Source organism: Sturnira hondurensis, unplaced genomic scaffold (assembly GCF_014824575.4).
Source record: "Sturnira hondurensis isolate 20B ecotype Veracruz unplaced genomic scaffold, ASM1482457v3 Scaffold0004271, whole genome shotgun sequence".
Taxonomy (NCBI): domain Eukaryota; kingdom Metazoa; phylum Chordata; class Mammalia; order Chiroptera; family Phyllostomidae; genus Sturnira; species Sturnira hondurensis.
In genome coordinates, this window is record NW_028076902.1 from 4,133,970 (window position 1) to 4,150,514 (window position 16,545).

The 16,545-nt window shown below is 43.1% G+C and overlaps 1 protein-coding gene across 3 annotated transcripts in view; it reads left to right on the top strand.

The window, feature by feature from the left end:
* Positions 1 to 327: 327 nt before the first annotated feature.
* Positions 328 to 16,545, top strand: part of DSP (desmoplakin) — a 41,889-nt gene continuing 25,671 nt past the window's right edge. For 2 of the 3 annotated variants that reach the window (XM_037045375.1, XM_037045376.1), the window contains exons 1-4: positions 549 to 869; positions 12,706 to 12,808; positions 14,508 to 14,656; positions 15,353 to 15,527. In XM_037045375.1, the coding sequence (XP_036901270.1) occupies positions 664 to 869; positions 12,706 to 12,808; positions 14,508 to 14,656; positions 15,353 to 15,527 (633 nt within the window). In that variant the 5' untranslated portion in view covers positions 549 to 663. Of the gene's footprint in view, positions 870 to 12,705; positions 12,809 to 14,507; positions 14,657 to 15,352; positions 15,528 to 16,545 lie in introns of all 3 variants that reach the window. The other variant, XM_037045377.1, reaches the window with a different exon arrangement.

The following is a 16,545-nucleotide window of genomic DNA, read 5'->3' on the forward strand; positions in this document are numbered from 1 at the left end:
TTTCAACTTATTTCCGTCTCAGGGACCGTACAATCTTCGAAAGTCGGGGCCGCACTTTCCAACCCCTGCGGTCGGAGGGCGGAGCGCAGAGCGCAGCGCCCCTCAAATCGCCCGTCCTTCCCCGCAGAGGAGCGCCCCGGGCTTTCGGGGCCTGGTGGACCCCGCCCCTCCCGGTGTTACTCAGGCCTCGGCGGCGCAAGGCGGAGCTGCGGGGCGGCAGGTGGGGAGGGGCGGCCGCGGCGCGTCCGGACACCAGCGGAGACGGGGGAGGGGCGGCGGCCGCACCCCGCCCTGGAAATAAACCGGCCAGGTGTGGCTCGGCGCCCGGAGCCAGCGGGGAGGAGACTCGCGCCCCACCGACCGACAACACCAACACCCAGCCGAGACCCAGCTCCTGTGCACCCTCGCCGCCCTCCGAGCCACAGCTCTCCCTCGCGCTCCGGCTCCCCGCCCTTGGTCGTCGCCAGCGTCGGTTTCCCGCCCGCCGCACCGTGCCCGCAGCGGCCGGAACGGCGCGGGTGCAGAGGGGCTTCCTCGAGACGCCTTCGCTTCCCGGCTCTCGTCTCTGCGTTTTGGCCTTTCCTTTGAAGCCCTCCGCTCTCTCCGAGGCGGCCACTCTCTCTTATGTCTTGGCGCTGCGTGGCTCTCTGAGTGACCGCCAACATGAGCTGCAACGGAGGATCCCACCCGCGGATCAACACGCTGGGCCGCATGACCCGCGCAGAGTCCGGCCCTGACCTGCGCTACGAGATGACCTACGGCGGCGGCGGCGGCGGCGGCGGCGGGGGAGGCGGCGGTGGCGGGGGCACCAGCAGGACCTACTACTCCCGGCGCTACGCGGTCTACGACCAGAACTCGGACGGCTACGGGTGGGTGTCTGAGCGCGCGGACTGTGCGGGGCTCCGAGGGCGGGCTGGGGCGGGGGGGGGGCGGGTTTCCACTCTCTCTTAGCAGAATCAATCCCAACCTGTTGGGAAAAAGTGGGACAGTTCTCCCAAGACGTACTGGGACACCCGGGTCCAGAAAGAGGAACGTCTGTTCGCCCGAGGTCATGAAAGCATTTCCTGTTCGCGCGGGGGCAGGACCCAGGTGACCGGACGCCTGTTGCGCTGCGCAGACCCGTGTGGGTGTGGGCGAGCGGGGAGTCCGTCCAGCCTTTGTCCCTGACCGAGAGACCACCCAACGAGGGGTTCGGCCAGGGCGCGGTGGGCCGGGCTGTAGGGGTCTCGGCTGCGTCCAGGACTGTCCCTTGAAGGGCCAGCGCGCGCTGGCATCCCCTTTGTCCCTGGGGGCAGGTGGGGAGGTGAGGCGGGCGGGTCTGCTACGACAAAACCCAGCCTCTCTTAACTGTAAGTGAAGTGAAATAGCAAAGGAATGAGGGGTCAGAACTCTTCGGTGGCCAGGGTCGGACTCGGGGCTCAGCTGTGTCTACTGACCCATCACAAATTCCTGGTCACCCGGAGACCACATCGGCAGCCCTACGGCTTTCGTGTGCGGATTGCCCGTCCGGGAGGCGCAGAGTCCCCGCCTCGACCTCCTCCGCTATTCAAACGGAGCTCCCGGGTGAGGGCGGCCACCTGGCCCTTGGGTCGCAGCTCCGCGGGTAGGCGCTGGCCCCCTCGGTCAGCCACGCGGTGGCCCCCACCGGTGAGCGCATCCGTGGCCAGTGTTTTAGTCCTTTGTCTCCCTCTTGGTGAAGCACCTGAGGAGCGATCTCGTTGTCTCGGTCGCGGCTCACGGCGCAGGGTCCTGCATCTTTAGCAGCCGAGGGAGGGCGCCGCGTCCCACCTTTGCCCGCCCGCGAGGTTGAGGGTTAGCCTAGTCCAAGGTACCTCGGAGAGGCCCACTGGGAAGACCGGGTCTATTTCTCGGCGTCACGGAGGAACCCGACTGAGGGAATTACTTAAGTGGGTGGAGGAAAATAATGAACGCACATTTACTGGGTGGTACTGGGCTCTGGATGGCCTTGTGAGCCGGGAGAATTTGCACGCCGCACCTTCCCGGACTCCTGCAAACCTTTACCTCGCGAGCTCACCCCTGGTAAAGCTTTCGGAAAAGGCGCCTGGTTTCGGGAACAAATTTTATCCCGCTTTGTGGCCTCAGGCTGGGGAGGAGCAAACTGAATACACTCCAGGGGGGTTTTGTTTGGCCAGCAGTTTTGAAGGCGGGGACTGTTCGAGTTGCAGCCTGTTTTCTGCTTAGATTTATTTATTTAGTTACTTATTTTTCCCGGAGAATCTTGGTAATTTATTGTGCGAACTGTGAGTTAGTGAAGAGTCGTGTTGATCTGAGCTCTTTTTTTCCGAACAAAATGCACCTGGAATTTCCAGGAAAAAAGTGCCAAACAATAGGGAGAATGGGAAGAAACTTTTTCCGGTTTTTGCTTTGGTTTTTAAGATTGTTTTAAAACTCGGCCAGCTATTTAAATCTGAAAATTTACCTTTCCCTCCTTGTCTTCCAGAATTTGGAAAGCACATTTTTAGTATTTACAGATTTAAAGATTTAAAGCCAACTCAATTCTTTTTTTTGCGGCATTTAGGAACCAAGTTTTTTTGTTTTGTTTTGTTTTTAAATATGCCTCTGCCATCCTCGAGTCCCTATTTATAAAATTGACAATAAACAGTACTGTTAATGGAAATTAAACTCCTTTGGCTTCTTGTATTTTTTTTAAAGATTTTATTTATTTATTTATCTTTGGAGGGGAAGGAGAGAGGGAGAGAAACATCAAGGTATGGTTGCCTTTCATGCGTCCCCTCCTGGGAGTTGGCTTGCAACCCAGTCATGTGCCCTGACTGGGAATCCAACCGCGATCCTCTGGTTCTCAGGCCTGTGCTCAATCCACTGAGCTACGCCAGCCAGGGCTCCTTTGGCTTCTTGTAGAAGAAATTGGTAGTTAATATATTGGCTAATGAACTGTATAAAGGTATGGGGTTCGTTAGGATTCTTCACTGAAACATTAAATTTTGGGGAGCCTCGATGTTTTCTCACAGTAGTATAGTGTCATTTCTCGTGTTCTGTGTTTCCAGCCTAAAGGCTGTTTATAAACCTGTAAAGTTTTTACGCCTTTGAGAAGGGCAAACAGACCTAATATGCAGAAGGACGGTTTTTGCGGGCTCCTGTTGATCAGGTCGAGCAGCCAGGCGTCAGGCTGCGGGACTGGGAGTCAGCTCCTGGTGGGTGGTTCCTTCAGGATCAGGTCCTGGAGGTTCCCCAGCCCAGCCCCGCTGCTACAAATCCTTGTGGAACTGAAGAATTAGCATAATACAAAATTGCCCACAAATGCTAATTCTGCGTTTTAAAATAGTGGCAACTGATGGAAGAGACAGGCCATGTGCCCGCACATGTTTTCCTGGAGGCTTTGTGGTTTGGAGGGGAGGGATCTGTGTTCACAGCATGCCTTTTGTGCAAGTAGGGTGCCCCCTGTGACCCCACTGCCCCTGCTGAATGAATGACTATTAAAAATTTATAAGTGCTTTTCTGACCAAACGTGTTTCCAAATAAAGGTGTTTTGAAAACACAAAACCGTCATGAAAACTAATGATTGAATTTAAATTCCTTTATTTAAAAAATTGCTATTTTAACGGTTGTATTAGATTGGTGATTTTTGAAAGAGTTGGTGTTTGCATTTAGCCCTTCCTTAGTAAACTAATTTGAGTGTGTGGAGAGCTCAATTCTTATTTTTTCTTTTAAAGTGACTTTGAAACATTTTTGAGTTGTGCTTTACATTAATAACACTTGTCAATGTTTAGGACAGTATTATATCTAACTTCAAGTTCTCCCTTCTTCCCTCACCTCTTTTGTGTCTTTATTTTAGGCTGGATGGAATTTGTATCTACTTTATTTAACTTCTCTGTTGTACCTAATATTTTGAAGTTTGGTAATATTATATGCTTGATAACATAGGTATATTTTTGAAAATACAAACTTTGGATTTTTCTGGTATAGGATATTATATTAATATTGTTTTCAATTAAGGTAGACTTACTCCAGTTTTATTCCTATAATTCAAAGAAATAACAAATCTGTAGTGAAGTTTGGTGGCCAAATGACAAAGTCTCTGCTGATCAAAGTGTGATTTTATAGGATTAAAAGCCAAATCAATTCGCTTGAGAAATACATAGTTATAATATTATTACTTTTCTCTAGAACTTATGATTTCAAAATCAAAATGCATGTGATCACTATTTGATATATATTTTAAGTTTATTTTAAACTGTCTTTTAAAATAAAAGTATTCATTTTATGAAATTTCTTCATGAGATTAAACAGGTCCATTTGCACTGAATCAGAGTCAGAGGGACTGCAAAGGATACAGAATCCTTATTTTTCCACTGTAGAGGCAACGAGATGAAGACTTGCCCCAAACCCCAGTCCACTCTTGGCTGAGTTGACTCAACCCAAGGCCCCTTCTCTGTGCTCTCCTGCTATCTTGTGCCTTTAGAGAGTGTTTCTTGTGTATTAGACTGGACAGTTCTGTACTTATACAATGAAAGTATCTCAATTCCATTTCTTGGTTCATTCAGCAAATATTTACAGAGCGTCTGTTGTGTGTTGGTGTCGGGGAGTTTCAAAGGTGAAAATACGAAGGCTCCTTGAAAGGAGCACACATACTGTTTAAAGGAAAATAGATACGTAGTACTATAATGTGAAAGGATAATGGACCGGAAGGGTATAACTCAGAGCCTTCATAAGGAGATAAGATAACATCTTAGCAAGATTTTATAAAGAAAGTGGCGTTCAGTTTGACTTTGGAGTATTAATTTCAGCTGGTAAAGGTGGGTGGGCTGAGAGCATTCCAGGGGGAGAGGAGAGCTTAGAACAGGCGAAGAGGTGGAAAACCAGGAGTAAAGCCAAGGTCTATGGGGTGATGTCCTTTCTGAGCATTTACTGTAATTGGGGAAGATCTGAGGAGGAGGGCCCAGAGCCTGAATTTAGATAGGCAGAGGGGAGCCACTCCAGGTTTTCAGCGGAGCTGATGAAAGTCTCCTGCATTGAAAGAAATGAGATGGTCATAAGTGAGCTTTTGGCCTGTGTCTGTGGTCACAGTGTGCAGGGTGGCATGGAGTGGGTGGAGCCTGCAGGAGAGAGTTGGCATAAGGAAGCAGTTAGGCCGTTGAAGGAGAGAGGTGATGAAAGTCTCCCAGCCAAGTTTGGCAGCAGTGGTCAGGAAAGTAGACATCACTAGGTGGAGAGGCGGTTTCAGCTAAGACTGGAAGTGAGAAGCACGGGAGAGTCTGAGAAAACATGCTGAGAATGGGGTGACTTATAGAGTCCACTTTCTAACCTTTTTTTCTGGGAAATGATTGCCAAGTAAGATTCAGTTTAGCTTAGTATGCGGCAGAGAATATTTACATGGTTATTAAGTTTCAGTAAGTTAGATATTTTACAAAAATATCAGATCAGTGGTTAATAATAGTTACCATCACCTGGCAAACACTTCTATGATGTGCCAGGTATGTTGTGTACTTATCTCAGGCCTCATGACAAACTTCCCATTTTACAGATGGAAAACTGAGTTCAAGTAGTTAAATGGATTGACCTTGGTCACACAGTGATTGAGCTACATTTGAATTCAGTATACCACAATGACTCAAGAAAACAATCGTTCTGTAGTGATGAGCATTTGTGTTTCTGTTTGTAAGCTCTTCTGAGTTTTTACTTTTGAAGTTGTTGCATTCCTGTAAGCTGTGTATCTCATCGCCATTGTGTTCTTTCATTAATGTTCTGCGGAGTTTCTGTCTGCTTAGGAAAACAGTGTGATGCCTCACCAAGCCAACTAATCGTTGGTCAGATCTGCAAAACAGCTTTCAACAGCAGTTAATTTTTTCTCTGAATATGAGCATAATTCATGGATGTTCTGGTGACTGAAATGTCTTGGGAAAGAAGAAAAACTGCTGATGCCCCTAATGCCTCAATGCTGACTTTTTTGGGTGGAGCAAAAGGAGGGCTTGGGTGTGACTTGAAGAGTCCAACTCAGTTCTCTGCTAACCAGTCTTTCCAGAAAAGGCAGTTCTAGAGGGGTGCTTCTTCAGTCTGCAGGCATCGGGCTGGGGCACTGCCCCACCCTTTGTCTTTCTCTTTCTCCCTCTTACACTCGTGGGAAAATGGTCAGGTGTGGTTCTGATGTTGATGTCATCGGCCCACAGACCCTAAGAGTCAGTAGGACTCATGGGAAGCAATGTCCTGTAAAATGCCAGAGCAGCCTGGTAATTTACACCGTGGGCTGGAAGGGTCCAGGACCTTCAAAGACCTCACGAATGTGAAATCTACATTTCATGAAAGTGACCACAGGTTAGCAAGAGGTCTAAGTTTTTGCTTGGAATTAAAACTTTTGACATGCAAACAATAATATCCCTTGCTTCATCTGGCACTTGAAAAAAAACTTAAGGAGTTGACTTCTTGATGGATAATCAGATAACTTGTAAGTAATTTTTTTAAGATCTCAGAATGAGGGTAAGTTTTCATATAGAGAAGTAATTCAAAATATAAAGCCCTATTTTGACATTGAATTTGTAAGGATCAACTATTCATGTATCATTCCTGCTTATTAAAGGAAAGGAGCACCTCTTTTTCTGAATTTTCTTATCCCTTCAATAAGTTCCTTTCATGTTGTTAAAACATATCACTCTCTTCGAATTGTCTTAAACTGTTTCCAGGCCTTGTGGGTAATTTTAGGAACCTCTGCAATGTCTTGTGCTTAATACTTAATCCATTTCTCTCTTTCTCTCTCTCCCCCCTTCTCAGTCCACCTGCTGTTTGCTGCTGGATATCCTTAAAATTATGAACTGGGCCAAAAATTAGAAATGAAATCTGAGAACCACGCCATAGCAGCAGTTGCAGCCCCCACACAAGAGCTAGCTTGCAGTGAGGATTTTATTTTGGCTGGGTGGACATTAGTGGCTCAAGAGTTGGGGCACCTGCAGGAGGTGGGTATGCCTCCATGTTGCAGGTGCAGAAACCCCAGGCACAGTGAGTCTAGCTTGCTCTGTGTCACAGACTGCACAGTCGGAAGTGTCTGAGCAGGGAGTGTCCTCTCAAGTCTGCCCTACCCTTTTTGAAGGTAATAATGTGTGACCAAGCCTCCTTCCCACTCCCTCCACCCTATCTATCAAAAACAGTGAGAAAATAATAAACATGGAAAGGAAATGGGACTTTTATTATAGTCCTCATTCCAAAGCTCCTGGGTGGGGACAAAATGAAGGATCAGAGGAGACCCTCTTTAAAAAGGTTATAGGGGAAAAGTCTTACCCTCTTTTGCTCACTATTGGGTTGAATAGATGTGCTACCTAATTGAGCTTTGGAAATTGGGGTCTTTTTTATATAAATCAGTCTTTTGACTTCTTTTTTTTGCTCCTTTACGAAACTAAACACGCATGCATTAAGTACCTTCTGTGTGCAAACTCTGTGTTGTTAGGTGCATTCAGGAGTTGAAGGTGTGGGACTAAAATGTGGGACTTCAGTCCCCAGCAGTGGGGAAGACAGCTGTGTAAATAACTGGCAGAAGGAGGGCAGAGGTGTGTGTGGGAAAGCTCAGTAGAGGAGGCAGCGTTTGCTCTGCGACTTCTGGAGAATGGCAGAGTGTTTAGTGCACTTTGGAACTAGGGTATTGTCCTTAAATAAAGAAGTAGAAATATTTTTTTACAGGCATAACATTTTTCCTTTTTATTTAAGATTCTTTAAAGAAACAAATAATATGTGAAATGCTTTGAAAATTATAAAGAGCTAAGCAAATTGGTTTTAAGATCAATATTAATGCATTACATAATTATCACATTTTTCAACAAATAATTTATTTAGCTTTTCCAAGGACACTGTTTCTTGAACCTGGATACAAAAAGACATAAGACACCATTTCTGGCACATGTATGGGACCCTATGTTGATGAATGAACAAAAGAAAGACGAGATATAGATGGAGATAAAGATAGAGGGAGGGAGAGGGGGACAGACAGAGATGGAGATGGAGGAAGGGAAAGAAGGAAGAAGAAATCCAATGGGACAGAGAGCATATACACAGAAGAAATGTGGAGTTAGGTGATACAGGCCAATGGTCTAATGAACAGAATAGATTATTATAAAATTACTTTTATAAAACAAGGAGATTGAGTATTGTTTTTTTAAATATTTTATTTATTTTTAGAGAGAGGGGAAGGGAGGGAGAAAGAAAGGGGGAGAAACACCAATGTGTGGTTGCCTCTCTAGTGCCCCTTATTGGGGATGTAGCCCGCAACCCAGGCCTGTGCCCTGACTGTAAATCCAACTGGGAACCCCTTGGTTCACACGCTGCCACTCAATCCAGTGAGCCACACCAGCCAGGTCAAGAGAGTAACTATTATTATTTTAAAATATTTTTACCTTGTAATACTGCTTGCCTTTCTTCAAAATAATTGTTTTTTTTTCAGTTATAAGATTCTTAGCAACAAGTATTAAACCAATGCCTTAAGCCAGTCAATTTTAGAATCCTTTTTAAGAAAAGAGTGTTATCAGGGGTGGTAAAGTAAAACATACAAAGCTTTATAATATTGTTCACACATTCATGGGCTCCATCCTTGGATTTAAATCCAGAACGTGTTTTTCTTTTAGCCACTGATGAAGGGATCTTTGAGCAAGCTATGAGAAACACTACTTGTTTAAACAAGTTTTAGAAGGAACTTTAAAAGAGTTTGTGCAGGCAAGTTCTTTGCAGTATGAATCACTTGTCTTTGTGAGATTGAAGATAAAACAGAATTTCTGAAAGGTTAAAAACTTGTATAAACTTTTTTATTCAAGGACAACTACTAATTTTAGTTTGGAAGTCAATAGTTTCTTATAGATTTAGTCCAAATTAATTTTTCTTTTTCTTTTCTTTTAACATGACATCTTTCATCTTCCAAGACACTGAAATGGTATTTAAAAACTGAGCTTACTGGTTGAATTCTAAATTAGTTTAAAATTGCTGTGTGCCTAACACCAACATGTACCAGTATTGAAAATTTCGTTGAGGCTAGGGGAGTTTTAAATCCTTATATACTTATTCAATAAAATTTATGTAAAAATTTTTTTCACACATGAGAGGATTTTGCATTTTCCCAAAGTGCACTCACAATATGAATTAAAGTGGCAACTTATTACCATTAGATACAACATAGATTTTTGTATTATTTTCAAAGAAATGCATTTGGTATTTTATAAAAATAGTTACAGAAAGCATAAGCTAGAGAAATCTTAGATACCACTAGCCCAACAGATGGAAAACTGAGGTCTAGAAAACTACTAAGATTAAAACAAAGATCTGAAATTGTTATGTGGTCAGTAAAAAATAGGATTTGACTTAAAAATTTTTCGGTGACGCACAACTTCAAAAAAGTACATGTGTTCCCTGCAGCAAGCTCTGCTGGCTGTCACACTGAAGAATCCAGCTCTGCGCAGTGTTGAGTGTTGGACGCTAGGCCAACCCACTGGGTCAAAGTCCTTTCTACCCGCACTTCCTTCTGGGTTGGAGTACGGCCAGTTTTGTGTGGATTCTTCACTGGGCTGAGATGGCAGACTGAAATGTAAAGGTGGATTTTCTTTTCTCCAGTCATTAAGCCTCAGGGCCTGAGTCTCCCTCCCTCCATCTCACTTTGATGGACTGAGTTCTTCAGAAGGTTCCCTTTTTCACCGAGGTCTGCTTCCAAAGGGGGTCCTTAGCCACACTTGGGCAGAAGTGAGATTCTTACAGATGAAAGACAGGAGAGGTAGATCTTGCTTACTGGACCAGACACTTACTGAAAAGTTATGTATAAGATGAAATTTGATGAATTGGATCATACTTCCCTATAGACAAATAGCAATACCAAAGATTCTTCATTAAATTGTTCTGACACTTTAACTTTCCATTTTTTGATCCTTAAAGGGATTAGACTTTTATAAATTCCTCTTTCCTACATAGTTGTTAATCTGTTTACTAAAATGTCTAGCAAAACCCATAGGGTTTTAGTGGATATCAAGGGCATGTATGATAAACATATGCAAGTCCTTTAGTAAAGCATGGAGAATTCTTTTTAGTATTAACAGCATATGAAGTTCCCTGTTTTGTTTTGTTTTCCTTTTTTTTAAAGTTCAAATGTACAAAGGTAAGGGGAAGCACATAAGATCTTAAAAGAGATGTCAACCGCAGTCTCTGGAAGTGTGAATGTTTTCTGAAAGTAGGAGGGAACTACCCTGCCCTCCCAAAAAAACCCATGGAAAGTCCACTCTTTAAGCCAACGTTTAATTGCCTCATCTTTCTTTTTCCTGGGTACAATTAATTTCTAAGTGTCCTGTAACTACTCTAGAAGTTGGGTAAAAAGAAGCTGGTGAGGTTTTTCTTTTGTTGTCAAAGGAATAGTCTGATCTTGAAAAGACGTATATACACTGGTATATTCATTCACAGCTGATTTTGGCCTGTTTTTTAAAATACATTTTTATTTTGGAATAATTTTAAATTTATATAAAAGTTGCAAAGATACTGGAGAATTCTCATATACTGCTCACTCAGGTTCCCCTCTCTGCCTCGGCCTGATGGCTCCGTGTGTGATCGTTTTTACAGTAGCACGTATTATTAAATCATTTGAGAAACTTGGACTTGACATTGCTAGGAGATAGCCCTTCTACTTACCATATTTTGCCATGTATAATGCATATCTACGATTTTATGTGCATTATACACGGGATTTTTATAACCACGTATGATGCACATCCCTATTTCTCAAAAATTTGGGCAAAATTGCGCATTTTACACGGGAAAATAGAGCATATCCTGGGGACTGGTATTTATGGGAATTACCCTCTGAATCAAATAGCTGAGCAGAATTACTAAATATTTCAGAAGAAAGGTGATCTATCCCTCTTCAATAGAAGAAAATAAATTTAATTACAGAGGACTTTCCTAATCCCTTCTCCATACTGTGGTTCTAAATGAGGTTTCTGTATTTCTGAATTTTTGTGTGTGTCTTGAGTTTCCTCTATTGTATAATAAGTACATGTTGGAAAGTGTTCTGAGTCCGTTGGAATTCTGCGCGAGTTTAGACAACTGCTGCAGTCCTGTTTGTGTCTCAGCAGGACGATTAGGGTGCCAGATCTCCTGGGGAGTTCTGCGGGGAAGGAAGACTGGCTGCCTTCCCGAGGGGCGTGGAGGCCTGGTTTTCACAGGTGGGCGGTGCAGGCAGCTGTTGCCTGGGCCTGCCTGGAGGAACCAAGTCATCACCCGGGAGTGGTTTCCAGGGAGAGCTTGGCTCTTCACCACATAGGTTCAGCTAGTGCTGGCTTGTTGGGGAGGCTCACATGCATGGAGGGACCATAAATAGGTTGCAGAGAGAAAGAGTCAGTGAATGCTTCCCAATGTGAAATGACGCAGAATCAGGTATAGTGGGAGAAGTTCCCTGCTTTCTTGTGATTTCAGCCCATCTGTGCATAGGATAGCCTGTGTTTTTCAAATACTTTTTTTTAAAACAGTAAATTCTTTCTTTAAACACATACCTACCCCACCCACCCTGACACAGACACGTACGTACACACACACACACCAAGAGGAGAGACAGACAGACAGAGATGGGTATATCAAACAGGCATTGGTACATCAAATAGGCATCTTTCAGTTTTATCTGCAGGGGACCTAGCCCAAGGGCTAGGTGGCTCTGGGGTCCCACAAAGGACTCAGGCTTCTTGTAGCCCATTGGTCAGGCCTTTCCCCCATCATTACACAATGTTTTAGTATGCTTTAAATCTCTCTTAAACTAGCTGTAGTAGGCTGTGCTGTGGCATAACGTATCCTGGCAAATTAAAAAGTAAGACTATATTATTATACCTTGCTCTTTTTACTTATATCTGGAGCAAATTAAATTCCTGTAATTGTTTTCTTTAAAATACGGAACATCTACAGTATTCTTAAACACTAGTGTTGTTTTAAGGTTTCTGTCATATGTCTTCTAGAAAAGGGTTTCCTTTGAAATGTACATGTGGATGAGCATTATTGTAGAGAAAAATATTCTAGGATCATCTTAAAAGGAAAAGTGGCTTGTTTTTGCAATAAAGATATTTAAATTTCCATCACTTCCTTGGCACCATTGTTTCTTTACCATTATTTTCTTTCAGTGTGATTGCAAAAAATATTTCTGTGAAATAAGCTTTGTTCTTTCTCCTACTATTTTCCTTAGCCAGACTGGCCAGGAACACCTTTATGCTGTGAGGTCTTACCCCAGGGACTTGGGGGCTGGGTGCTGTGGTTGGGTGAAGCAAGAGGTGTGATAGGTAAGCTGCTAGAACTACGTTTTTGCAGCTCAGAGAGTATTTCTGGATTGGATCTTGGGCCTGGAAAAAGAACTTGGTGCGAAAGTCATTACTGGGCTAATAAATAAAATTTGAAAAAGTTCCATAGAGTAGAAGCTAGTATTCAATCCATTTTAAGTGTTCTGATTTGAGAATTATACTGTTATATAATTGAATGTCTTTATTCTTAGGGAATACATGCTGAAATATTTTGGTTAAAGGGCCATGATTACTTTCAAATAGTTAAGAAATAATGTATACATTTACATACAGAGAAGGGGATAAAGGCGACTGTGCAGATTGTTAACAGTTGGGGAATTTGGGCTGAGGGGAGACTACAGGAGTGTTTTTTTCTCATTTTTGCAACTTTCTGAAAGTTTGAAATTGTTTCAGAATTGGGAAAAAATTCACACCTGCTTCTTTGTGTTTGTCTCATTAGTCAAACGGGAACGATGTCCAGGCAGCAGAACCAGAACACCATCCAGGAGCTTCTGCAGAACTGCGCAGATTGCCTGATGCGGGCCGAGCTGATTGTGCAGCCGGTAGGCTTTCTTGTTCTCAAGTATCACCCACGCCCAGTTTTGTTCCCATTTCGCTCATCGCTCACCACCCTCACCTGTGCGTTCTTACTCACTGCCTGCCTTCACTGAGTGTTTGAAGAGTATCTTTTCAAAACAGACTAGATAGGGTTGTGCATCTTCTTAACCTACTTGTAATGTTGGTTTGACAATGGGAACCAGGTTTCACATAAGCAGTTTTTTTTAACAGATGTTTACATTGCAGATTGCAACAGTGTGTTGGGATTGCAACACCCTCTTGTCGTTTACTTTGTAACACTTTCTTTTCCTAGAAATGCTTTATGTCACTGGATTGTGATGTATACTATCAATTTAATAAATTGTTTTCAGGAAAAAAATTACCATTTTGTAAGAACAATTCTATTTGAGAAAAAAATATGGAAAAATAAGCGATTGAAAATTGAGGGAAAAAAGTAACATTAGTGAAAACCTCATGATAATATCTTGATATTATTGAGAGAGCTTAGGATCTCATTGACACAGGCTTAGAAATCATAGGTTCCATGATGTCTTTTCTGTTTAAAGTTTTATATCAAAAGACTGTAGCATTCACATTTGCTCTGAGTTTGCTAAAACAGACTAGAGAATGATGGGGCCGTGGCCACCTTTTCTATCCCTTCCCCAATTTATTGTATCTCTGTAGGCTCCTCGATGCTGATGTTAAGGGACGGGTTAAATCTGGAATCTAGCTCTTCACGAAGTACACCTGTTAAATAGAAAGAGGGAGTTTAATCAAATGAATTTATATGTTGTGTTTGGAGACTATCTTAATGTTCTAATTTCTTAATTTTAGGTGTTGTGTGGGTACTTTTTCTGGTTTATTAACTTCAACCCATGCAAAAAGATATTTGGGGATATTTGGGGCTCAGCAAACCAACTTCGTTCTAGTGCCGGTTGTTTCATGTCTCTGATTTGAAACACAGTCCTCTAAAAGTTCGCGTGATTCCTTTACATAAAGCTGAACCGAAGGCACCAGTGACTTCACGTTGAACATATACACACCCAGTCCAGAACATTTGTGGTGGCTGTGGATACATTTTACATGTAGCTCCACAGATTTACATGGCATCATATTTTCAGTTTATTTTTACTTCTATGCACTGAGGTGCAGTGATGTCAGGGAAATGTACTATATTCAGCAGTAACATTTCTGTTTAGAGGAGTGAGGGGCATTTGGCTGTAGCCAAATGAAAGCAGCAATTCTCAGATTCTAGAGAAAGCTCATATATGCCCTGGAAATAATTACAGAGTCACAAGAAGTTGCAAAAATAGTACAAAGCAGTCTTGGGTACCCATCACCCAGCTTCCTCCAAAGGTGACATCTCACATAATTAATACATCATCAAAACGAGGAAATTAATTGTCCCTATATAGTGAATTAGACAGCTTTCTTTTTAAGAACTGAAAAATTATTTTCTTATAAGATGCAGGAAAAGTTCAGTTTTTGTGCAAAAGACCTTGGCCAATATAATGGTACAGTGTTTTTACCATAGTAATATTCCCATTAGATGACAGTTCTGGGAAAATGTGAAAGATAGGCATTTAAGATACAGAAGAAAGGGAAAGATGAATATTTTATAAATATACTTTTAAAAGCCTGGCGAAATTTAAAATACAGTCCACAAATTTTGGCTAATGAACCTCCCTTTATTCTCTCTTTCAGGAACTGAAATACGGAGATGGAATACAGCTGGCTCGGAGCAGAGAACTGGAGGAGTATTTTGCTCAGGCCAGTGACCAGATGGAAATTACTGATGGCTTGATCAGAGAGATGCGGCAGATGGGCCAGCCTTGTGAAGCTTATCAGAAAAGGTACTCCCCAGTTAGCACCAATGCAGAGGGATGTCATATGCCAGGTTACTCTCAGTCCCACGACCCAGGTCTTCCCTTGAAGGAAGCACAGATGCTCACAAGGTCAGGCATGCAAACTGGGTATTTTGCAGCTTTATGTCTCTCTAATACAAATCAATTTAAACCACTGCCTTCATTTTGTGGACTCACAGAGCTGCTATGAGAATTGGACAGAACTGGCCAAAAGAGTGTGCTTATTTTGAAGGGTTCAGTTTGTTGTTAACTGTACCTCCCTTGAGGGGACAGCAAAGGTCTTGGGCCCAGTATTTGTCTTTTAAGAGTCTAATATCAAGTCAAGCTCAGTTTACTGAAAACAAAACTGAGAGTCTTAGAGTTGAAAATGCAGCTTAAGGCAGAGATGTGCCGTCTGCTTTGGTTCTCACTGTACCTAAAATTGAAGAGAAAGCACAAGGTGCAGCCAGGTTAGGCAAAGCCAGCAGTACGTTCTATGATGTTTCAGGCTTTGAGCATCACACTATTTAAGTTTTTGTGTGTGACTCAGATCCACATCATGTGGTAAAGAAAAATATTCCTCAAAGAAAACATTTGTGACCGCTGTGCTGACACAAAAGAGACTGAGGAAAGGGGGATTTGCCCAGCACGTGTTCTCATGGGCTGTTCTTCTGCACTGGTGTAACTGTTTTCCTTTCCTTTCAGGCTGCTGCAGCTCCAGGAGCAAATGCGCGCCCTGTGTAAAGCCATCAGTGTCCCTCGAGTCCGAAGGGCCAGCTCCAAGGGTGGCGGAGGGTATACCTGCCAGAGTGGCTCCGGGTGGGATGAATTCACCAAGCGTGTCACCAGTGAATGTCTGGGGTGGATAAGGCAGCAGAGGGTAAGTAAGCAGCTTCCAGGGGGACGGGGGCTTGTTCTCAGACATTCCAGGTCTGTGCAGCCCCAAGGGTATGAACCTACAGGGTCAGCCCCGCGGTCAGGAACATACAGCGTGTTCTGGACCTCAGCTAGCAGCAACGAGTTGCTGTTTTTGAAATTGTCCTCATATACAATTTGAAAGTGGGCTTCTATTTTTAAATGAGTGAAACTTGTCAGGTCCCCACCCCCCCACCATGGCATAGAGAATCAGCCTCATTGCTTTGTAATCATACTTCATCACACAGGTAATAGTGCACAGGTAATATTCAACAGGTATAAGTTAATTAATAGATTTTTACTAACTTCCTGTGCACGATTGCAAAACCTGTTGTGGATCTTTATGTGCTAAAAAACTTTACTGTTCTACTTCAGCGGTAACTGATCTCATCTGTGTTTAGTATATGTGCTGCCGAAGTGAGCACCTCATCTGTGTTATTGATAGGTATTTAAAAAAAGAATGTTGTAGAAGTTCACCTAAGATGTTAACAAATTTGGAGGAGCTGGGAACACACTAAAACTGGATGTTCTGGTTGGGGCTCATTGGTTGCTTGCCTTGTATTTTTGAAGTGTCAGCTGTCTTGCGTAATCATTACGTCACCGGTGTGGCAGTGAAGTTAAGTGATGGCAAGAGGAGTATGTGCTGAGCCTTTCCCTAGAACCAGAGTTTCTACAAAGTACTTTTCCATGTTAATTACTGTTTTGTTGTTTTATGTAGTAATTATGCACTGTAATGAACAGGTGGCAGTATGACATGGTCATGTAGGTGGGAACTGAATAATGAAAACCTTACACTAATGAACCATCCTTCTCCTGAGAAGGTGCCTACGTCAGAATGATAAGTTGTGGAGAGACTATGTGCTTTGCAATGTGGTTGTGGCTCTAAGAAACGATTTATTTATTTATTTTATTTAAAAAATTATCTATTTTCAGAGAGAGAGGAAGGGAGGGAAAGAAACTTTAATCTGCCAGTGTGCAAGAGA